Here is a 24,776-nt window from a genome sequence, read left to right as displayed (position 1 = left end):
GAATCACTTCCTTGGTTTTGCTTGAAATGCACCGATTGATGCATGCCAGAGTATTATTTGCCCTGCTGGCTACAGCGTTGCACTGACGGCTCATATTCATACTGTGGTCTATTATTACCCCTAGGTCCCATTCAGTCATGGTGCTAGTCAGTTTGGCACTGCCAAGCCTGTAGGTGTGTTGGGGATTGTTCGTCCCCAGGTGAAGCGCTTAACGTTTCTCAACATTGAACTTCATCTGGTTCTGATCCGCCCAACTTGCTAGCCTGTCTAAGTCCATCATTGATAAAGATATTAAAAAGAACTGGTCCAAGCACTGATCCCTGACCACTTCTCGCCAGGACAACACCGATCCATTCATTAGAACTCTCTGGGTCCTACCCCACAGCCAGCTTCTTTCCCACCTGTCATGCAGTTAAGTCCACAATCCTCCAATCTAGTTGCCCTAGATGGAGCGCACTACTGCTACAAGCCATTCTTTGATGTTCAGCAGTGATATTGCCAAGATACAAAATGTAACTTCACAGCTTGGTTTCAAGTTTCCAGGACACCAGTTTAGAACACCTGTGATCACTTTAGCATAGTGATTCTCAAACACAGTGCCATCAGATCCTTTGAAAGGTGTTGTGATAAGATAAGCACAGGCTCAGGCTTGCACCTGCCTGGACAATTCTCCATCCCTACTGCCTAGTCTCTCTGCAAGGGAGTAAGCACTAATATATACACTAGTTTTTTTTAAATTGGGTGCCATTCAATTCACAAAAATTAGGAAGGGGTGCCTTGAATCCAAAAAGGTTGAGAATCACTGCCTTTGTGGAAAGAAGTCAAGGATTAGTTGAAAGCACTAGCAGTTGGTGGTCAACTACAGCTTCTGGCAGTAAAAGCTGTGTGAGATCTATAAACCTTCCTGACAACTGCCAGAAATGCTGAGGTCAAAGTGAAGCACTGGACAAATCAAGGTTTTATGTAGGAATGTTCCAACAACTGCATGAAGGAAGCTGATCTCTATTTAAACAGTCCAACTCTAGATTCCATATGGTGCATGCTTGGATGCAAGTCTACACACTGTTTTTTGTCAAGGTCCTTTTTTAGAAACTTAATTTAGACCACAGCTGTACAATGTCTTGGCAGCCCAGGGTCACATAGGCCACAGACTGTGGGGACTATGCTTTGTGTAGGCTGCTCACCCTGTGAGCCGCTATCCCCCTGCTACATTGTGGGAGGTCAGTCCAGATCCCTCTACTGCTGCATGCCTCGTATGAGCAGCCTGGCCCTGTCCCCTGCTGAGAGCTTTATGTTGCTCTAACTGCAATCTCCTGCTGCATTACCCAGGTGCAGAGGAAGGAAGCAGAAGCTGGGAAGGGAGTGGGGGGGGGGGAAACTAGAGATCACAGTCACTGGTACAGTGTGTTGGGGGAAACAGTAGTTGGGTAGGAAACTGTGGGCCACATTAACCCCTCATGGGCCACCTGTTTTAAACAGTAGCTACTCTCAGTAGCCTTACCTTGACAAGAAGTGGAAAGCTTTCCAAATTCTACAGTGGACAATTTAGAATATGTGCCAGGACTGAAAGGTGGTGAAAGCAAATCCTGCTATGTGATATATGCAACTACAGCTCCTGGGGATGCAGGAGCAGGAACGACTTGCTTGTAGTTGCTGCAAGAGAGAAGAGCAAAGACCTCAGTCACAGAATGGTCTCCAGCCAACTACTCCATCCGTAGATCTGAACCATCTGGATTGACTGTTGAATTGATGCCTGTGCCAGCTTTTACTGACTACTTCAAAGAGTGAGGGAGAGAGATGAATTCAGGATCTTGTGATGCTGAAAACATGGTCAGGTATGTTCTTTGAGCAGAGTAGCAGTGGTTAGAATATCTGGATCGCTCTGGAATTTGAGCTGTTGACCATTTCTATCAGTCTAGTCTGATATGAGAATAAGACTGATTCTGGTTAACAAAAATGGCAAATTGTATAATGCACATTTCTCTGCCAACTATTCTTGGGTATGACTGATCTGTAAACTCAGTAGTAATGGTGGGGATTAAAGTTACATTCTTCTGCACCAACTGTGTAGCTTGCTTGCTGTGGCTCTTGTTTTAGGTCCTTGGCATTCTGATAATGTTATAACCTAGTAGAATGAAACTGATGTTAGAAAGGGCAGTTTTGTAATGTCAAACATGCATAAATAAAATTTTACCCAAAATACTTTACATTAAAAACAGCTACTTTAACTAGGCCAGTTTAGAAAATGCATTTGTCAAGACTTTTCCATTCCCTCACAACTCTGACACAGGATATCATTTGCTGTAACAAAACAGTTTTATTGTGTGACAATTTTAACATCTTCAAACTTACTGCTTGGATGCTTAGGCCAAATACAGACATCACACTTTTACCAGTATAAGTGATTGGAAACCAGTGTATACCTGTAACAGAACAGAAGTTTGGCGTAACATGGACCAGTTTAAAATGGCAGAACCAGGTCTGATTTGCCCCCCACCACAGTGAATAAGTGTTCTGTTCAGTATTGATGCTGCTTACAGTAAACCATATAACTTAGACTGATTCCACCTCAAGCTTTTTGAATGTCTGTACCTAGCATCAGTGTCAAGATTTGTGGGGGGGTTTTCCCCAAATTTGCTTTTTATGAATTTAAGAAAAAGACGGAAGATGAGTCCTTTTTCTTGTCGAATTCTTAGTGCTATGCTTAATTACTGTCCTGACCAGCAGGACTTTATTATGTGGCATAGGAAGCTATTTTATGGAAGAGGAGGCTCAGATTTTAGTCGTACTTCTCAAGATGCATATTGTCAATTAGATCCCTTTGCTTATAGTTGTACAAGTTCAAATCCTCCCCTCCAAGAAACTAATTCTGCATTTGTATTCCTCATCCCCGCACCCTAACCCTCAACTACTTTAACAGTTTATAGCTATAGTATTGAACTTGTCTGTCCTTGCAATTCACTCTTGTAGGAACTCTCTTGCACTTGTCCATTTGACAAGGAGGGAGCTAAAGCCTTCCGGGGGAACTCTCTAATTACTGTAAGCTGTGAATGAAGCCAAGGTTCCATTGGTCTCAGTCTTCTGCTTCCTTGATTTACAAATTCATGACTAATAAAATTGTCTGACTTGCTGTCCAATGTAGTTCCTAAACCCCATCTTTAAGTAATACAGCTATCAAGGTTTTTTCCCCTCTTAATTGTAAGATGCTAAGAGAAAATGAGTTGTGTTGCTTTCTAAATGGACTGTTGGCAATATAGGCCAGAGTGGTTATGAATACTGTGGCTGTACAGGCAACTGAGGTATAGATTCCTTACCCGTTATCATAAACTTCTTATTTCCTCCCATTAACTACAAAAGTTAGGCTAAGGAGGCAGAAGAGTGCAATACTGTATCAGTAGCAGCACCTTCTAATATTTGGAGATGTCAATAAGTGACTTGCATCCTGTATTGATCCAGTTCAGAGGAGGGGCATTCAATTATTTGATAATCTCAGCCACTTCTTGAATAGAAGCCAACAACTACAGTATATAAAACTGTTCTCTTATATTTGCTGAAAGTTTCTTGGTAGACCGCAATGGTTGATTCCTATGACAGCAAGGGTCACTTGAACATATCTACTCTTAATAACTATATTTTATACAAAGACATGAGAATTCCGTTGTTTTTCTTTAAATTATGATTATTGTTTTACAAAAATTAGGTACATTTGATATAAAAGTACATCATTAAAATGAGAATACAAAGGTAAGTGCAAAAAAGTATTATTACACAAAAGAGAATGATAGATTAGATCTTACTTATTGATCAATTTGGAACATCACTTAGCAGAAATGAGAAAACATCATCTTTGTAAACTTTTATTACTGTAGAGGGAATCACTCCTGAAATGTGTGCGACAGCAGCTATCTTCTCATCATCAAAAGATTAGACCAACTTCATCTCTGCGAGGCAGCTTCATTCTGGCTCACATCTGGCAACTTGGTTTGGAGAAAAGCATGGACATGTGGCCAGATTTTGTTGGTTTCTGTTCCAGAGAAAGATTCCAACACACCTTTTTTCCTACAGAGAAAAAGAAATAAGTCTATCATCTGTCCATGATGTTTAACATTGCTACCTCAGAGTACAAAGATAACTTCAAAGGTTGCCCTGGTAGAGGTGTAGTAGTACCAATGTCTTCTCAGTATGCAGAAGGGTTTGGCTGCAAGAAGACCTTTTTAAAACCTTACAGCTACAGGAATTAAGTATGTTTTGTCTGAGTGGTACAAAGAGAATGATCATATTAGCCATTTTGGTCCAGTCTTCTCTACAGGTCAAAAAACACTGAGGGAAGGTATTATTGGACCAGGAAGGATATAGATTAAAGAAAGGAATGAAGGAAGAGATGACTCTAAAGAAGGCAGGTAATATATTAAGACCATTGTTCCATGAGCGCAACATTAATCTAAAATCCTCCTTTATTATTACATATAGTCAAACAGTACAAGTTATTACGCAAGAAGGATCAGATACACATTTGCATGCACAAGTGAAAAAGCACCAACTTGAAGTAGATGAGCTGTCAAAAGTTTGATAGCCACATTTTTATCTAGAGTATATTTCATCATGACAATATAGCTACACATTCTGCAATGAGATCTGAAGAGACAGATGGGCTGGGCCTACAGAGTGATTTACTGAAGTTAGTAAAAGCCACTGCTGACACAAATCGCCTTCTCTTCAACCCCACTCACCTTGGAAGACTCTCTCCCCCTTATACAAAGCATGCAGGGAAGGACTGCAACAGTATTTCTGTATGATGTCCTACATCTGTAAACTGGGAATGTTTCTGGCCGTAGTTCTAATGTGACAAAATATCAATTTAGTAATGGGTAAATGTCCCTAAACTGACCTGGTAATCCATCAGCACGCTAACATTATATAGAAGCTTGTCTACCTGCCAGACCACCTCAGCCTAAGGGAACAGACTTGGAATCGAAGAATAGCTTTTCCAAGCCTTGATTACTACTCTCTCCATTATGCCCTCTACAGTATAGCAGACTATTTTCTTAAAAAGTACCAGCTATACGAACACATTACAGTGCTGTTTTCCTCCAAATATCAAATCCTGGTGTTCGTTACAGAATTGTTCTGCTTGCTCTTACATCACTTCTAGACACTGGCCTCTAATCCTCTGACAGAACTTTCTGCTACCAGATCCCGTGGAAGACAGTTGATACAATTAAAGTTTCTGGAAGAAATGACTAATGAAAGATCTCCATAGCTGTGGGAACTGCCATTGCTTTAATATGTTGAGTATTCTGATTCTAAAGTGATAAAACTTCCTCTTGACTGCAGTAAAGAATGCTACACAAAAGAAACATACTTCTTGTTCATCTAGTAGTAGGGATGCACCCATAATGACAGCATATACCATTACAGATTTAACTAATATTTAGTTTGGCAGGTAGATGAAAGACTCCATTTGCTACTGAGGTACCCATACTATATTCCTCACAGTGGGATCTCTGCAATCTGAGAGAAACACAAGTTATTCCTTGCCATTTTAATGTGGAAATAAATGTTTCAATTATTTATTCCTTACCGATAATAATCCAGAACCGGCTTTGTTTGTGCCTCGTAAGACTGCAGTCTTTTGGTAATGGTCTCTGGCTTATCATCATCGCGCTGTACAAGTGGCTCTCCAGTAATATCATCAATGCCCTAATTGTGGGTTAAAACAAACACCAGTATATAACTCTATTTAAGTAGCCTTTGTATAATTTTGTTTTTAGTCCAACAAAAATTAGTTTTCAACTTAGTGAGATCACCAACCATATCTTATCAGTAGCAATGAAATGTACTTTCAAGCAGTACAGTTCAGCAATTTAAAAGCATACCTCTTCACAGTCTCAGACATTAAGTGCATGGAGCATAACTCAGTGGGCATGTCCACTGAGTTATGAAACCAGAGCCTGGCTGGAGCCATACTCCAGGTGTCAGCCAGGCTCACTGCAGCCCGCAAAGGCCCCCAGTAAGGCTTCTGGAGCCACACTCCAGATACCAGCCCTGGGCCCCAGTCTCCCCTACCCCATCTGGGGCAACGTGCCACACAGCAGAGCGTGCATTCATGGATGTTCTCAGGGGACAAATAGCACATATCATGCCACTGCTGTTTATCCCCAGGGAAATTAAAGTTCCTGCTCACAGGGACATGCCCAATGAAGTTATAACTATTACTCCTTGGATTTTATTCATTGTGAAACTCCATGTATGGAGAGTGGATGTCTGGAATGTTTCAACAAGGCCACATGCAACTCAGAAAAGGCTGATATGATCTATGGCCTCTAGAAAAATTAAGGTGATGAGCTGAATAGTCATTTTGTTGCTGTGGAAGAGAACTTACAATTACTGTACAGCAGACAGCATGAAAGCCACAGATCAGCATCTAAAAAGAGCAAACAAAGCTTGAGCCTTCACATGGCAACTACAGCAATGTTTTCTCTTAAACTACATTTTTGATTTATCAGAGGCACTTCAAGCTTTAATATAGAGTGCCAGGTATTTGAAACAAGGGCCTAAGGAAAGAGTTTCTGCTAGCCAAAGTGGGAATCATTACAACTTAATCCAGCTATGTTTGCAGGGCCAAATTTTGTCCTTGCTTACACGCACACAATTTATTGAAGTCATCTGTGTACAAATTAAAGGACAGAAGTGCCCTTGTGGAAAGGATTCCATATGTTTCCATATTTATGAAGAAGTGAAAAAATTCCATTTGACATAAACTTCATTTTAAAAAAAGGCATTAAGCAATGTGAGCTGAAATTAATTTTGGGTATAAGAATCTTTAAGGTAATGCAGTGATATCTAAACATAGCTTCTCTGTTATTGGCATTACTGCAAAGCTTGGATTTTGTAATATGCATTATGTATTCAATCACTCATTTTCAGGTCAACTGACATGGCTCTATAATTTTGCTTGAAGGTAAGCAGTTTAAAACTTATTTGTAAAACCTACAGAGCCAAAACTGTTGCATCACATAAATCCACAAGAGTCTTATACAAGTGTTCAAAACTTGCAAATCAGGGCAAATTAGTTTCAGGTATGGTGAATTTCTACTTAATTATGCAAAAGAATGGGTTCCAAAATGAGTTTGACAGATCAAAGTCAGTGCTCTGTTGTGTTCCAAGATCAGCCAGACTCCCTGCAAGTAGTCATGAGTGAAGTACCAAATGTTTAACCACATAGAGGCAGAGTTTCTTCACACTACCAATGTTTTCATTCAATTTCAGTATACTAATGTGAGAAGGGAGGGGTTTGGTTCTCTCAACTAGGTCTTTTCCTCTGAAAGACTGAAATCCTAAAGTTTATTGAGAGTGAAACCCTTTCAAGCAAACAAACCCTCCCCCCCCCCCCCAACAGCATCAGTAAGTGAAAAAAGCCTGCTTCTGATTCTCCTAGAACTACACTTCTCCCCGTAAAAAATAACTCAAGATAAAGTTAGGAGAGGAATGAGGATGAAACACAGCCCAGGCTTTGTTGCTTTTACTTGTGCAAATTCATTAAAGTTCTCAACAAATAGCTGGGAAAGGAAAATGTACAGCTTGCAGAGTGCTTCATTAGTTCAGATCTACCTTTTTAATCCCCACAGCACAACTGTGAACCTGAGATGTTAATTATGCCAATGTGAGAGAAAATAACATCTAATTACAGAAACAGTTTGCTGCAGAATATTAGTATGTGTTTTAAACACCCACACCCTTTTAAGTGTTAATATTTCAGAAAAAGGGCTAAGTGTGCTGCTCCAACTCCCTGCATCTATTAACTCACTGATTCACCTAAATAAGAAGGGTCCCTTGGAAAAGAAAGGTTTCATAGTGTGGGCAGAATAGACTTCAGAGAGAAACTATGGGACCAGCCAAGATAGGAAGGTCCAAGATTATGGTAGTTATTTTTGTTTTTAACAACACTTCCATTTTCTGCAATTTCCTTTTTAGATTTTACAAAGTGTAGGAGCTGCCATTTGTAGAACAGATTAGTTACGTTGTCATGTATCAGGTCAATTCTAGGATGCTGAAATCTTCCAAAGTCTGATAGCAATATTTTATTAAATAGCTGCTAGGATCTATGAGAGATTGGTGCAGTTTCCTCCCTCCCTCTCCCTCACAGATGAGGGGGATATCTTCTGCAGAACATTGCTGGTTCTAATCACAGAGAGGTAGTGAAAGTACTCAAGTCATTCCCAACACAGATATGTTATCCTAGTGGAGAGGAACTGTTAGCAGAAAGGTTCTGTGGTCTTGCAAAAGAAGATGACTTACTTATCCCAAGCAGAAACACAGTGCAGTTTATCTACTGCAACAAAAAAGAACTGCATCACTTACATGGATTTTAGGAGGATTGAATTCGAGGTTGTAGACTCTACCGCTAGTAGGATGGATCCATCGTGCAGTGAGTCGTTGTTTAATAGTCTCAAATGGAACATCTAGATCAATCACAGTGTCTATCTGACATGTCTTATCCAGAGCTGCTGCCTGTGGGACCGTTCTAGGAAAGCCTGATTAAATAAATAAATAAATAAATAAATAAATAAAGCAAGCCAGTAAAAATCCAAAGGCAGACTTAAATTACAAAATGTGAGTAGACTGGATTCAAGAGAAAATGCCAGCCAATCTAAAACGTAAACCACATAAATGATAGGTATAATATGCTATGTGGGACAGAAGACTTCAGGTTTTCCCCTAGCCAGTGCCATTCCCCTCCCTTCCATTTTCCTGGTCTCACTTGTTAATTATTCCCAAAGCAGAGTGAAGGTCCTGAAATGCCATCATTTCCTTTTTCATATATATGAAAAGGATATATATCTTACCAGCTTGTGCCTAAAAACATTTGTTATAAAACTGATTTACTGCCAGGGTACTGCAAAAGCAAGATAGTGCAAGTAGGTAACTCAGAAGCCATAATGGGTATATTCACTCTTGGGCATCTCAAAAGTTACTGAAGATATTCAAAGAATGAATTCACCTTAAAGAAAATTATAGGCATTACCTTAAAAATGTCCTGCATCTCAAATTTGATTTGACAATGTCAATAAAAACACTTAGCCTGTATAAGGCCCGTGTTGTCACACCCAAAACATCAAACTAAAAACATGCTGATTTTTATGCTCTCAACCATATTTGTGAACCTAGGCAGATAACTTTTATTTCTAAACTAATAAACCAGTTCTAAGTAACTGAGTAAGTCTGGTGCACTTTGAAAGGAAAAAGAGAGCAAATGAGCCAAGCTATTCTCACAGCAAGTTCAGCATCTGCTTCTAAGAGTTTAGCTACATGGGAAAACCAAATCAGAACAGCTATTGAACTCTTCCCTCAACAGATATGTTAGAATAATTTCTGCTCACAAACAGACAATTAGTTTGGAATAATCTGTTATTCCACTATAGCTATGCCAGCAAATCTCCCTGTAAAGACAGGTCCTGTGGGCAAAAACTAAAGAAAGCTCTTTTTTGCTTACCTTCTGAAGTGGTAATGATCAATGACCACCCTACCACCAGAATAAGGGGAATTCATTAGCCAAATGACCCTTACAGCAAAGCACACTGGTAAAAAAGACTTGGGGAGGCCTTACATCTATTATGTTATTTTAATCACATGTCCACAAAGGGAAAAGTTGATTCACTTAAGAGTGTCAGCACGCATGCACAATGTATATGTTACAATCCTAGAGGCTGGTTTAAATAACAGTTGTTTACTGCCAGAAAGGGAATGACAAATCCCAAAGAAGTTGTCTAAATGGAGCAAGAACCAGGGCTCTCAGCTCTGCTATTGACTCACTTCGTGTCTTTGGGTCGAATATGCAGCCAACTTGTGTTTCCATATATTTAACTGGAAAAATGAGGTGCTATTTGAACATCACTACTAAAGAACTTTGATATAAGTGGAAAGTATGCAACAACGTATTATTGAAAATAGTTTATCTGCTGTTGTATGCAGTACTTTTCCATTCACTTCCAGAGTCTGCACATGTTTCTTTACCTCAGCATATACTGGGTTTTTTTAATCAGAGTACCACACCTGTGCAAAAAGAAATTGTGCTCCAAGATCATTTCTCTCCCCCTCCACTATGGAAGCTAGAGCTGTAGTGGTTCAGTAAGGCCAGTAAACTATTTTCAGCCAGTGGAAAGTTATACTTTGCTCCATCAGCATGATGAACTACAGTTACAGAATTGGGGTTTCTCAGACGATTATTTATAGAGTATGATAAGCATGTTCAGCACTTACATGCTTAGTGAATCCCTACTGAACTCAGCCGGGGTGACCAGCCTAAAAGCCCTGCCCCAAAGATCTTATTTATCTAGGTAGAGGGTGGGGGACAGCTTGAAGCAAAAATATAGATCCACTGCCTCATTCATTGCATACCATCCTTCTGTCCAGTGAGAGCCCAGCATGTTTTCAGCTATTTCACTGCATGCTTCGATACGTGCAGTTGCAATCATGCACAGAATGTGTCCAGAAATTAGATGCAGAGTTCATCTAATCAATTCAGTTTCCTTATCCCATTTCATAAGGATAAACCCATGCATTGATCAAGGGAGGGATCCAGCAGGAAAAGCAAAAATACATAGCAATATGTGATCACATGATTATAAAATATTGTAATGCATATGCACAGTGGGAAGAGTTGAAGTTGTATATAGCATTTTCTGTCAAACATCTGACCCCTATAACCCTAGTGTAATTACTTAGTGCCCACTAATTGTCACAAAATTCACAACCTCATCCCTTTCAAGCAGATTTCCTGTATTTCCTGTTTTCTTCCCTTCTATTCAGCACTGGTGAGGCCACAGCTGGAGTACTTGTCCAATTTTGGGGCCCCCACTACAGAAAGGATGTAGACAAATTGGACAAAGTCCAGTGGAGGGCAATGGAAGTGGGGCTGGGGCATACAACTCATGAGGAGAGGCTGAGAAAACGGGGGTTATTTAGCCTACAGAATAGAAGACTGAGGGGATTTAATAGCAAGCTTTAACTACCTGAAGAGGGGTTTGAAAGAGGATGGAGTTAGACTGTTCTTAGTAGTGGCAGATGACAGAACAAGGAGCAATGGTCTCAAGTTGCACCAAGGGAACTTTAGGTTAGATATTAGAAATAACTTTCTTACTGTCATGACCCAAAGGTCTGATTTTTTGTGTATGCTTCAGCACTAAGAATTATCCCCGTGGATTTACAGCTTCATTGCACGGAGGAGTTCTGCTGCGCAGAGAACCCGCGTGCAAAGGAGTGTTCCCGCCACTTTGCAGCGGTCTTTGCAGGGTGCATTTCCTTTGCAACACAGAAATGCACGGTGCAAAGGAGTTCCCGCTCTTCGCATGCAAATTTGTGCCCCGCAATTGGCTAGTGCTAAGTTATTCCCATGTGGCGGCTAGCGATTGGCCTGCTAGCCGTATAAGAGGCTTGAGCAGTTTCCGCCCAAGCCAAAGAGGACTCCGCATCCATCTCGTGGGGACTCTGGGTGTGTGCGGCAGGGTAATAGAAACCCTGCGTGTTGTTCAGAGGGGTTTGGCGGCCTGATCCACCGCCCACCTCTTCCCGTCTTCGAATGGAACCTTCTATAAGACGTAACAACGAGTTTTATGCGCGCTTGTCCTGGACATCCGGACTTCTGTCTGCGTGGAGCCTAGCAAACTCCACGTGATTGTTCGAGTTCTGTCTGCGTGGAGCCTAGCAAACTCCACGTGTGTTCGTGTTTTCTGTTGTAACCGCAACTCAAGCAAGTTCTCAGCCTGCACTGTGACCATCTCGGTGTAAGTAAACAATCTTAAAATCAACCGTTACGTGTCTGTGCCTAATTCTAGCTCGGTGCCCACCCTCTCCGACCCGGCCTGCCCGGGCTGCCGGCCACAGCCCGCGTGCAGAGCAACGAAAAGGGCCTGGGGCCTGACCCGGCCCGCACACTTACTAGGAGGGTAGTAAAGAACTGGGACAGGTCACCCAGAAAGGTGGTGAAATCTCCATCCTTGGAGGTTTTTAAGACCCAGCTAGATAAAGCCTTGGCTGGGATGATCTAGTTGTGGATGATCCTGCTTTGAGCAGGGAGTTGGACCAGATGACCTTCTGAGGTCCCTCCCAACCCTAATTTTATATAATTCTGTTATTCTATTTCTGGCACAGGTTTACCCTCTAACTTACCATCCAGCAACCAGCTGTACTGCTCCAAGGTTTTCAGCTCTCTCAGCACCAGCTGTGTCATGATGTCATCTGGAATAAGCTGCCCTCGATCAATGTAGGTCTTGGCAATAACACCAACCTCTACAAAAAAAAAGATAAATTCACATTAATGTATCAATATTGTACAGTAGCCCAGAAATCCATATACAATTTGGTTTGATCCAAAGCAACCCAAACTCATAAGAGCTGCAAGTTGGCACTGACACACCTTACAATTTAGTACTTCTCCTTATCACTACACCCACAGATGATCAATTAGGGCCTGATCCTGCAAACATGTGGAGGAGTTACTGGTAACTAAATGGAGTTCTTTGAGTTATATTATCCATGTGCACATTCATTGTAAGGCTATGCACACCTCAAGCACTTAGATTCAGAGACTTTTGCCCCTTTTTGTAGCAGGCACATGTCCTGCCTCTCCACATGCTCTACACCAATGGCAAAAAGGGTGGTTCCCAGTGTACAATTTCCTCTCAGCCACATAATCCCAATATGCTAAGGACTGAATAAGAGGAGGATACAGAACGCTCATGTGCAAAACATCTTGAAGAACTCCATTTACTAATAAGCGATACTCTTTTCTCCTTCAAGCAAAATTGTCCAGATGCAGTCCACCTGGAGACAGGTCTCTGTGCACATAGTGCCTAAGAAGACTTCTTTACTACAAGCAGCATCTACTCTGGAAGCCTTCACAAATGGCATTATGCTTGATGAAGATGCACATGGAATTGCAGGTGTCTGCCTTGCATACGCCTGGGCTAGAAACATTTTAATGGGAGGCCAGCAGAATCACTTCAGTTCTGAGGGGGCCATTGTGTGAAGGGAGAGAAAATGTGCTATAAGCACAACTGGCGATTACATCTTAGCATTTTTTAACACCTTGATGTAACCCCTGGTCCACATAAACAGTCTTTAAGAGCTGTGCCTCTTAACATTTGTTTTATAACAGCAAACCACCATTAGGAATTTCCAGAAAGGTTTAGTCCTATGTCGGCCTTCTGCATCCAGCATAGAAAGAGATACCTCAGGCCTTGCAGAACATGGTGCTGGAAAGAACCCTCATCAGGTGGATCAAACGAGCAAGATAAAATTCTGGGAGTCTTGGACAGGGATGTCCTTCTGGACCCAAGCCTATGTCTACACTTAAAAGAGGAGGAATTCTTTGGGGTTGATAAGATTCGTTATCAAGAAAGAATCCATGGCCAGCTAAATCCTGCATTCCGTGGTCAGAGACTGACCCCAGGGATTAACCCAAGAGGTAAAACTGGGGTCTAGCTTCATAATCATTTCTGATCCTGGTCATAAACTACTTATAAAGTAGCACGATTCTCAGAGAGATGGGATTTCCTTGAATGGAAAAACACTTAACACCTCCATCCTTGGTAGGCATAATCCTATCACCAGGAGGAGGACGATTTGAAACCAGGCACCCTGAATAAGCCATACTGGTGGCTGTGGGAGAAATCTGCCTGACAGGTAGGAAAAAACAGAATATCACTCTGATAGAAAAGCCACATGGCACAGGCCAAAAAGCCTCAGATGTCTAAAAAAAAGTTGACAAAGACCAGGAAGAAGTGTGTAATTGAACCAAAGAAAGTAAAAATAAAAAAATAAAAAAACACAAAAGAAAAGGCAACAGACCAAAAATGCAGTCTGGATCAGACTTGGGAATCCTAGTCTCAAACCAAGATGTTTGAAAGGAATTGAGGAATAGGAAGTGTACACTGCCCTTTTTTACCCTTGGCACAGGGCACAAGAGGCAGGGCGCATCCACCCTGCATGGGTGCTACTAAGGCAGTAGTCTCTGCACTCTAGTGCATACATGCAACCATGGTAGGGCATGCATACAGATGAGACCGTAACCTGTCTACAGTTCCAATGGCGATAGCGTGGCTATGTACACAAGTAACTTTATTCATGTACATAAAGGCTTGCAGTATCAGTCCCTCAGACTTAAAAAACAGGAAACGTTACTACTAAAGCCTCTTTAGAAAAAGGAAACGGATCATGAACAGAAATGTTTCGAGTCCAATAAAACTAAAAATAGCCTAAATCCTTCCCCAGACTACCTGCCATGAAAACTAGGTTCTAACGTCTGATTTTGCTGAACATAATTTAGCATTAAATCATAAATATAGCAGATGTTAAAGTCTTTCCCTTGGAGGGATGCTGTTTTTTTCATAAAGATAAGATTAACATTTCAAGTACTCTGTCAGCATTTAAGAAAGAACCCTACAGAGGGTTTTTATAAGTGATGCACACTTTCATAAATAGTTTGTGGACACTACTGGTTTTCCCTACACTGCTGGTACTAGAAGGTTACTCAGTACTTCCTTCTACTGGCTTAGATACCCGCCATTTCCCTTTTTAAGAAAATTGCACCATTCTACCACAATGCAAATGTATGTTCGTTAAACAGAAGTTATGGGCTTGATGCACAAGCCATCAGGCCAGAGGTTTTTGGATGGAATTTGCATTGATTTTATAACTGGTAGGTTTGCAGAATTGGATATTATTGCTAATTTAGATGCTTTCTTCACCTCGATCTAGTTCCAGGACTCCAGACACGAGAGTGAAGGGGGCTAAACATTTCAAATGCCAAAAAGTCAAGATTTTTGGAACCTTCCTGCAAGTTTCTAATTATTGTCTTTTTTAAATAATTCAGTAACAAATGCTGATGACCTGCTACTAGGAGGCAAAATACTACAATGGGGGAACATATGTGAATCTGAATAAATACAACAGAAGGCTTCCCATTTAAAAAACAAATATTACTACCTGCTTCCTTAGCAAATCTAAGATGCCTCAAATTAAAGTAATACGCTCAAGAACTGGAACAAATAGCTCTCACATTTATAAAGCAGCAGTAAAAAGAAGAGCAGGAATTTAAAGTCTACCTTAAATTAAGATTATGAGTTTCCATTTACAACTAGACACTGAAAAAAAATATTTTAGATATTGGGATAGAGCACTGGCAGCAAAATAAGGTCCAGTTTTTAAATATCCCCACAATCTAGGAATAGTCCGATTCAAAGTCAAGGTGGCTTAAAAATCAAAACATCCTGGACGCAGACATTTCTTTATGCCTGTGTTCCCTCCTATTTCTAGGATGTATGTTTGGTCCATTATTTTCCAAAAGTCAGGGCTTTTCTCTCACATTGATTACACTAGAAAAAGGATTTCCCTCATCTGTTAATTTTGTTATCCTACTTTAAGTACTGGCAGACTGCTAAATGTTGTACAGGGGAAAGAAAACTTGAAGACCCAGCCTTCGTGGAATCTGCCATCCTAGTGAGCTAAATAAAGTTACCAGGGTCTGAAGAACCCTTTCATCATGAACGGGTGGAAGGAAGTCTCCCTCCACAACCTTGAATAGGACAGCTAGGACTTCAGAGATTACCCTCTGATGGAGGCCCAAAAGCCTGGTGGTAGGGGAGAACAGAAGAGTAGATCAGCTGATTTACAGTACAGTCATCTTCAATCTGACTCGAGTTCCCATGCTACCCAGTCTTCTGTCTCACAGATTGCTGTGGGAACCTAATTTAAGTTTTAAGTTGCATTAAAACTACACTAGCTCACCAGTATAACTTTCTCAAAGCAACTGCAGGGTGGGGTCAGTCAGTGGCAACATTATCCCTCAGGCATAAGCATTTGGGTTCCTTCAGTTTATGAAATGATATTTGTTCCACCCACCCACAAGGGATCTCAAGTAACAGCAGGCATTAAATGATAATTTAGCTGAAAGGTCAAAGAAGAGGGCACAGTTTAGAAACAGAGGGTCTATGACTAAAGGCATTAAAGCCTACCAAACTTTAATAAACATATTTTTACATTGTCAATAACTGTGATGTTTGCTGGACTAATAGTGGCTGTTCACACCACCCTATGCATTGTATGGCCACTTCAAAGGGGTGTTTTACTAGGTAAGGGTAGCTAAGACAAGGCTGGTCTTGAGCATCTAGCCCCCTGGGAAGCTCTCAAACATTTCAGAAAACCAGATATGTTTCTATTTACTCATCTTTCTATTCCTCTCATCTTTATGTCCAGCCCAAATAATTTATCAAGGCTGTAATTATCAGCATGAAACCAGCTCTCAATGCTGGCATCACACCCTTCTTAGGGGTTTGCCTAGCTTATCCAGCTGCAGTAAAGATATGGAGAGCTTCCCTTCCTTACTGTCATTTCCACCTGGCAGGGATCCCATCTTAAACTAGTTCTGGGAGTAGTAAAAGGGACAAGGGAACCACAGTACCAAATGGCTAAAGAGAGACATTCACCCCTTTTTAAAATGCAGTTTTAAAGTGTGTAATGATTAACAGTTCCACCTGTTGCCTTACTACATAATTGCTGGAGTGCTTGAAAATAAGAGGCATGGGGAATTCTCTTTGCTGAGATCACAGATACAAATAGGCCCAAACTGCTGAAACTGAAACCTAGGTTCAAGCACCTACTGCAACTTTAGCTACCGTAGCAATGGAATTTATCACACAGGCCAGTAGGATCGGCTTTATCTAGAAAACACAAATTATACATCTCTAACTATACTGGAACAGTGCATTTTAAAAGTGTGGATTGGGAAAAGGAAGACGCTGTTCTGGTATAAGCATTATGCTGGTACAAGCATTCGCCCCACAGGTTATACCACTATCTCAATACAGAGGACAAAGAGAAAAAAAAAATCACATGTCTCCTTGCAGAGTTACATTGGTACAAATTATGTGTACACAGGGTCTGAGCTCTAGACAGAACTGGCTTTCTGATAAGAAGGCAGAACTTGAAACAGCAAGCTCTGGACCTAAGGGCATTGTAATTTTACTTTCCTGCCTAATGCATGATGAAATTGATCGCTTTACAATTTATGCAACAGGTTAATGAAGGGGTAGGCAACCCCTGGCATGTGTGCCAGAGTGTGGCACATAAAGGTATTTTGCTTGGTACTTGCGCTTCAGGGAAGACAGCAGGGGAACCGCAAAGGGCCTGATCCTTGTTATGAGAGTGCAGCCCCGGCCCATCCCCCACCAACTGCCCGGAGCACGTGTGTACCTGATGCTAGCAACAAAACAGGCCAGGGCTCCATGGACCCTAGTGCAGTTCCTTGCAACCTCCTCACTGCCTGCTGCAAGCAGCTCGGGCTTAATGGTGGGCACACGCGCCTCACGGTGGATGGTGGGGAAGGGGCCAGGACTACACTGCCACAACAAGGCCCCTCGCAGCTCCCCCTCACTGTTCACCCTTGGCACACCAACATCTTACAAGTCTAGGCTGCTGGTGGGTTTGGCACTCTGTCCAAAAAGGTTGCTGAACCCTGGGTTAGCAGGGTTGTGGCAAGTTTCACACTGGAGTGAACAAACTCTATGCTCATTAGGAAACAGTTGCTTAGCAACAGAGAAAAGACTTCATAGGATCTCTTCTTTCCAAAGCAGGAGAACCCAGTAATAAATGCAGACTGCTAAGGACTCTCAAAAACATTTGTTGCACTCTTTTCAATAACTGAACCCTCAGAAGAGATTTTAACAAGGCAGCAAATGCTGAAAAGGCAAAGTCTAACTCTACTCAATTTTATGTAGTTTTGTCAACAGTTGTAAAACTTGATGATTTTGTTTATCCCAATAATACCTGCTACAGAATGGTGAAATGTGTCTTTTCCATGCATCAAACCTCCAAGAGGTTTGCTTCTTTGTGAAAAAGTAAGTAACCCCAACTTTCTTACATAGGAGTGTTATGCCTTTAAGGAGATCTTACAAGGCGCTCACTCTCCTCTTTCTCCATACCTTCTCCACTGGTTTTTGCCTTAAGAATCTTTTTTTCTGCTAGTACTTCCATAATTGTCCCAGCCCCCGGTACTCCTCATTCCTGAAGAAATACTCCCTCAGAATATTCTTTTAGCAACTTTTCCTCTCGATTTCTCTGTGCTGATGTTCCTTAGGGCTCTGCCCCTGTTTTCCCTTTCTACACTCATCCCCTGGATGTGGTTACCTATTCACATGGTTCCATGATTTCCTGAGAAGCAGGTGGGTAGCCCATGCAGAGGCCTGCCCTAGAGCAGTTTTGGTACTTCTAAATACTTAGGCTGCTATACTACACTGAAGTCCTTTGTCTAGTTCAGGGGTAGGCAAATATTTTGGGTAGAGGGCCGCTTACCCAGTTTTGGCAAGCTGTTGAGCACCACCCTTGACAGGTGCCCCGCCCCCTGGTCACTTGGGACCAATGTCTCAGGGCCAGCACCAGTGGGGCCCAGAGCAGGGCACAGGCTGGCAGGGGTCTGTGGAGCTGAGCTGAGCTGCACCAGCAGGGAGAGGGGGGAGCTGGCCCGGCTCCATAGAGCCCCTGCCAGCTGGGACCCTGCACTCCTGCTGCCCTGCTCTGGGCCCGGTATGAGCCCTGTGCACCCGCTCACTCCCAGTGCCCCCCAGCCCTGCAGTACAGGCAGGGGGCAGCGTACAGCCCCAACTCCCTGCTCTCCGGCAGGTAAGAAGCTGGTGCTGAGTGTAGGGAAAAACGGACCCTCACCTGCTCCGTGGCCCACGTTCCCTGCTGCAGCTGCTCGCAACCCATGCAGGGCTGTCGTGAGCAGGCACAGGCAGCCCCAGGCAGGCTGCGAGCAGCTGCAGTGCAGGGCACCGGCCACGGGGAGGGTGAGGGGCCACTTTTCCCATGCTCAGCACCAGCTTGTAACCCGCAGCCGCTGCCAGCCTGGGCCCTGCACCGGCTCCGGGCTCGCCCATCAGGGCTGCACTGCAGCGGCAGCAGCTGTTCAGCACAGAGGAAAGCAGCCCCTCCACTTGCCGCGCCAGGCAGTGTTTGCCACTGCTGCCTCTGGGCTGCCCAGCGCACAAGCTCTAGGTGGGCAGCAGCAGCAGCAAACGCTTCCCAGCATGGCAAGTTGGGGGGCCGCAGGTGCTCCAACGGACAAGTCTGGAGCCAGCGTGGCCCAGGCTGGCAGCAGGGGCAGGTTAAAACCTGATGCTGAGCATGGGAAAAGAGGCCCTTCCCCGCCCTGTGGCCGGTGCCCTGTGCTGCAGCTGCTCTCAGCCTGCATGGGGCTGCCTGTGCCTGCTCGGGACAGCCCAGCATGGGCTGCAAGCGGCTGCAGCAGGGAGCGCCAGCCACAGGGCGGGTGAGGGGCCGCTTTTCCCCGGGCTCCTTCCCTGCCCGCAGTCCTCCCCCGCCCTTACCTGCGCTTCCCACACTGGGGCAGCCACATGGTCCCAGGCCAGAAGCCCCTACTGGGGCTTCTGGCTGTTGGGGCAGGGCCAGGTGGGCCCTGCTGTTGCAGGAGCCTGCCAGGCTTCCCCTGGGTCCTACTGCCCCTGGTTTCTGTCATTTTTTAAAAAGGAATCAAGGGCAGATCAATATTCATTTTCTAAATTTTTTAGGGGCCCCGCAGGCAGGATAGAATGGCCTCGTGGACTGGATCCAGCCCACGGGCTGTATTTTGCCTACCCCTGGCCTAGTTAGACATACATCCTCAAGTACCACTTTAACACCTCAAATATCTACCTCTTTGCCCATAACCCTTCTCATTCTGTTAATTTTGCATCTCATCCTTGACATTCTGCAACTTTCTGAAAACTAAATTCCTAATTTTATTTCCAGCATCCTCTCCATGTCTTTTTAAATATCCAGCTACCCCACTAATATGTCTCTGACTCTCAACCTCTACATTAATTTCTCTTCCTCAAGTCCCTGGCTGTCAACACACCTAATCTTCTTCTATTGTCTCCCTTAACAATTGCCTCCTTTATTCATCTTGCCATCAAAAAATATCTGGTTTCATGACTTCATTCCATCTCATTTCAACTTTTGCCTCTCATTCTTTGCCTCTCTTTTCACCTATTCAGCTTGTCAAGAACACTACTGCAAGAGTCATTTTCTTCTTCCACAGCTTCAGCTACTTCAGTGCTACATCCCTCCCTCCCTCAAGTTTCCCCCACAAGGTATTTCTATATCAGCTTTGCATTCATTAACTCACAGTTTCTTTCTTCCTATACAGTCCTGTCTTATCCATTTGAAAACTTGGTTCTGACCCTGCTCTTGCATCCAAAACTTTTGCTATTGAAAGTAGCAAAACAACCACACAAAATAAGAAAATGCATTGAACTGACAATGCTTCTCTCCTTTTGTGTTTTTGATCCTCAATTTGTCTAATTTATATCATAAGAGACAAGGACATTGCTTTTATGCACATTTATAAATTACAAATGAGCACCAATGACAGTAAGTGGACAGTGACAATAAAAGTGCCACTGCACTGCCAATGCATCTCCAATTAAAAGTTAAACAATGCAGTAAAGTAAATCTAACAGGCCAAATACCACTATTTGGAAAAAAAACCCACAAAAACAAAAGGAAAGACTCATCTGAAGCATAAACATAAAACTTATGGGGGAAAGAGATGTGGGGGAAAAAAAAAAGTCAACCAACCAATTTCAAAAGACAGAATCTTTCAACTTCCCCCAAACTAATTTTTAATCTACAGAAAAGAGACGCACAAATCTCTTCAGAAACGTGCTAGAAGAAAGCCAATATTCTAGCCAAAAATCTTGAGTTGCTATCTTCTAAAGAACTGGTATAGCATAGGTGGTACAATAGTAGTTACTATTTACACAGCTCTTGAAAGCTAACATGTTGAACATTAACAATAACCACGTGTTCACACGTTACCCAAAATGGTTTTGCAAAAATTAGTGGCTCTCTTTCAATGAAAAGTGGCTCATATGCAAATCTAAGGATATGTAAGGAACCATGTCCATACTACAAAAAGCAGCAGTTAAGGATTGGTTTAGCTCATCTTTTTGAGCTAAACAAATCATTTTTAAGTTATGAAACTAACTGGGTACATTTAAAAATTTTTAAAGTAACAAACTGCACCCAAGTCTGAGCATTCTTTAAAACAGTCACAGCTGGTACAATCCAGTGGTTTGTGGAAAAAGAAAAGACACTTAAAATTAGAATTAAGGTTAAGTTCAGGTCTCCTCTACACATTACAGGTATCTAGCAACTGACTGGTTAATTGTGCAATCACCTGGAGACCAGCTACCATGCAAAGAGCTATCACACAATAAAAAGCTCTAACCAGCTATAAAGTCAGACCTTGAAAATCTGTATTAACTTTATAGCTGGTTGTTATCAAGCTTTACTTTGCACGTGTAGCAGGCTCTGCCCTGCGGCTGGGAGCCCCATTAGCGGAGGTCTCCCAGCCACTGGGGTGCCCCTTGCCCAGGCAGGGTTTGCTCAGCCCCTGCAGCTATGGACTCTGGGACCCAGAGCCCAACAGCTGCAGACACTGGGTCTCTGTAGTATGACCCCTGGCAAACCCCCAGGGCCAAAGGATCACTGCAGGGGCGATCCCCTCCACCCCAGGGCTGCCGAAAACCCCTAGAACCAAAGGACTGCCACACCTGGGAGCCCCTCAACTGGGGTGTGTGGGGCTCCAAGCCATGGAAGCTTGCTTTAAACTTTTTCTTACATTAGGGCTTTACCCAGCTCCCACTATTAGTCACCCAGCACTCAAGTGGTGTTGGACTGGGCCCACTGAGGAGAATGCAATGTAGATGTAATCTCAGTGTGTTTGGAAGAATTTCAGAGCCCTTTCCACAAATCAATGTACACATAACAAACCCAAGGTCAAGTTTACAATACCATTTAATGTAAAAACTACAAGAACCAAGTACAATTACTGCTGATCACCCCTTCACTACCAGCCTGAATTTGCTGAACACCGCTTTATATCCCAGTACTTGCAGGACATTAAAAGCCTCTTAAACAAATATTCCACAGGGATAATTAATTGTTAAATGAGCTCCATTCCAGTTGCCAAAGCAAACACATAAGGGGGAATAAAACAAGACCTCTGCAGACTAATAAAGCCGAAATGCTCTAACTAAACCATACTTCATGTATGCTCCAGCCACACTCAGGCCTTCTTTTAGTTAGAAAACAATAATAAAAAAAGAAGAGAATTAAAGCATTGATAAGCATTTCTATTTCAAAAGTGTGTGCAATGAATATTAACTCTTTGCTACTGGTTTCTATTGAAGCCTGGTGTGCTTTAAAGCTGCCAACACTTCATCTGCGATATCAGGACTGTGCTTTATCAATCTCACTTAGCCTAGCAAACAGCTAGGAAATTATTAAACCTGTGGGACCTTGGGAAAGGGCAGGGGTGGGGAGAAGAAGTGCTCTGTGACCCTTATCTGACACATGTTGTTGGTTCTCCCTACTGGTGGCCAAGAAAAGGGATTACAGGTAATATAAAGCTAAATGTGGTTCCCTAACATTACTTGTCCATGTAAGCATCCCTGTGGCATCTACAGTCACTGCTACATGATCAGGAATGGAGGGGATATGATCTTCATCAGTGGGGGCCAACTTTTTTGGCAGGTGCCACAAATTAGCTTTGCATCATCCCTAAATGCCACTCTGATCCCCTTTCCCTGCCCAATCTACTGCTCTGCTCCCTGACTGTTCTGCTTATGTGCTTCCTGCCTTCTCTGCCACTGCCTGTGCCCTCCCCAGTCTGTCATATGCCATGCACAGATGCTGCCTGTCCTACATGTACTGCAGACTGGTCACCCCTTATCTACATGCTCCTCTTTCCATTTATACATGGTGCTTGCTAGCTATCAGTTGACAACCAATTCTCCAAAAACCCCAAGACACTAGTATTGCTGCCAAGAAGCACCACTTTTAAACACTGAGTACTGAGACTATTTCAAATAGTTATTTAGGACACTAAACCCTCTCCCTTGCCTACAAAATGTTGGCATGTGTTATGTTTTCACACTTAAATATATTTGTCCACATCAGATGGGTCTTTCAAGCCCTCAACACTTTTGAAGGCTATTACTTAATAGGACACGCCTGCGGGAGGTGCGGTTTGTCACCTAAACCAACTCATCTCTCATTCCAGAGCTCCTGAGAAAGAAAAGGATCTGCTGTTTCTTTGGGGGTTTCTCTCCCCGATTCCTTTGCTTTTATGCTCCCATAAAAGCAACCAAGAGCACTCTGCACTCCATGGTCTTCAGAAACACCAACTATGGATGTCCCAGTTTTGTACGTTCAACACAAGTCACTTGGGCCTCAATTTTAGAAGCGCTTGGTACTGGATTGAAGTCTGTCAAACACACCAGTGCTTGGGACCTCCAGCAAACTCTCCCCCTGCTTCACACAACACAGGCCCCAACCTGAACATCCCAAACTGGCGTGAATTAAAAAAATATAAAAAATATAAATGAACAAAATCTCAGACCCTTGGCCACGTAAGAGCTGCCTGCTCTGATGGAGACAAACAGCTGGAATGAGGGGCTGCTAAACAGGCCCAGAACTTGCAGGCAACCAGGAGGAGGAAGTTGTGGCTGAGGGAATCCCAAAACAAACCCTGTAGACTGGACAGGACTGTATTTGTTTTCTGTCTGGAGGGCTCATTCCCAGAAAACACCTGTTAAGAAATCCATGGTCCAGCTTGGAAAGATGGATGTGCCACAGGGGTTCTGTTGGGGCACATCTGGGTGAATCTGCCAGGGGGGGTCCATCCAGGTGGACCGGGGGAGATCTGCTGTGGTGGGCCCCATCCAGGTGAAGCCAAGAGATCCGCTGCAGGGGTCCCCATCCAGGGGGATCCACTGTGGACATTCCAACCTGGTGAACCTGGGGATCCACTGTGGGGGTCCCATTCAGGAGGATCCTCTATGGGGAATCCCACTGGGGATCCACTGTGTGGGGTCCCATCTGGGTGGATGCACTGCGAGGCCGTGTAAAAGGCCCCCAAAGCCCCGCCAAGGGCTAGGGTCGAGCTGAGAGGCGCCAGAGAGGGCGCAGCGGGCTGTGCTGCAGCCAAGCGGCCAGGAGCAGCCCCGAGCTCGGGTGTCACGGGCCGGGCAGGGAGGGCCAGGGCCAGGGCCGCTCCCAGCGCCGCGGCGCGCCGACGCAAGGCGGAGCAGCCGCGCACCCCGGCTCTGGCAGGGCCGCCCGGCTCGTACCTGTGCGGCGCTGCATGTTGTCGCGGAGCAGGTCCCCGCTGGAGAGATGCTTGAGGGCGAAGTGCTTGACTATTCGGGACGACACGGTGCCCTTGCCGGAGCCCGGCGGGCCCATGATGACAGCCCGCAGCAGCCGCGCCCGCACCCCCATGCCGTTCAGCGCCGGCCGGAGCTGCCGGGGCCGTAGGCGACGGGCGCCGGCATGGCCTGGAAGTACAACTGCGCCGCCCCTCCTCCCGGCCCCGGCCCCGCCTGTCTCCCGCTTTCAGGCAGGGCCGGGTTGGGGCGCAGCCAAGCGAGGCACGTGCCCAGGGCACCAAGTGAAGAAGGGGCGCGAGAGTGCTCATTTTACACACTATAATTATTGAGTGAAAACATATCTAAATATGCACTACTAAGTAGGGACCCACGAGTTTGTTTGCCTAGGGCCCACTAAAGAGTTAATCCAGCCCTGCTTTCAGGCCCTAAGTCTGCAGCCCCTTGGCTCTTTTTTTTGAGCCGGGAGAGTCTATTTTTTACACTGTAGTAATTCCCTCGCGCTTCACCCTTCTGAGGCGCAATATATGTGACGTGTGGCAGGAAACTTGG

General features: G+C 43.8%; 1 protein-coding gene across 2 annotated transcripts; it reads right to left on the bottom strand.

Moving 5' to 3' along the window:
• Positions 1–2,294: 2,294 nt before the first annotated feature.
• AK3 (adenylate kinase 3) lies at positions 2,295–24,406 on the bottom strand. 2 transcript variants are annotated; one of them, XM_019478165.2, is made up of 6 exons: positions 24,189–24,406; positions 12,169–12,288; positions 8,362–8,534; positions 6,383–6,424; positions 5,582–5,700; positions 2,295–4,059 (listed from the first exon to the last, which is right to left on the bottom strand). In XM_019478165.2, the coding sequence occupies exons 1-6, from the start codon at positions 24,337–24,339 to the stop codon at positions 3,936–3,938; spliced, it is 729 nt and encodes a 242-aa protein (XP_019333710.1). In that variant the 5' UTR covers positions 24,340–24,406; the 3' UTR covers positions 2,295–3,935. The 2 variants fall into 2 exon arrangements, with proteins under 2 accessions (XP_019333710.1, XP_006276098.1); XM_006276036.3 differs by lacking the exon at positions 6,383–6,424 and having other exon boundaries at positions 24,189–24,400.
• Between the last annotated feature and the right edge of the window lie 370 nt (positions 24,407–24,776).

Source organism: Alligator mississippiensis, chromosome 3 (assembly GCF_030867095.1).
Source record: "Alligator mississippiensis isolate rAllMis1 chromosome 3, rAllMis1, whole genome shotgun sequence".
Taxonomy (NCBI): domain Eukaryota; kingdom Metazoa; phylum Chordata; order Crocodylia; family Alligatoridae; genus Alligator; species Alligator mississippiensis.
Note: the sequence above shows the minus strand (reverse complement) of the source record. Positions and strands in the feature narration are given on the sequence as shown.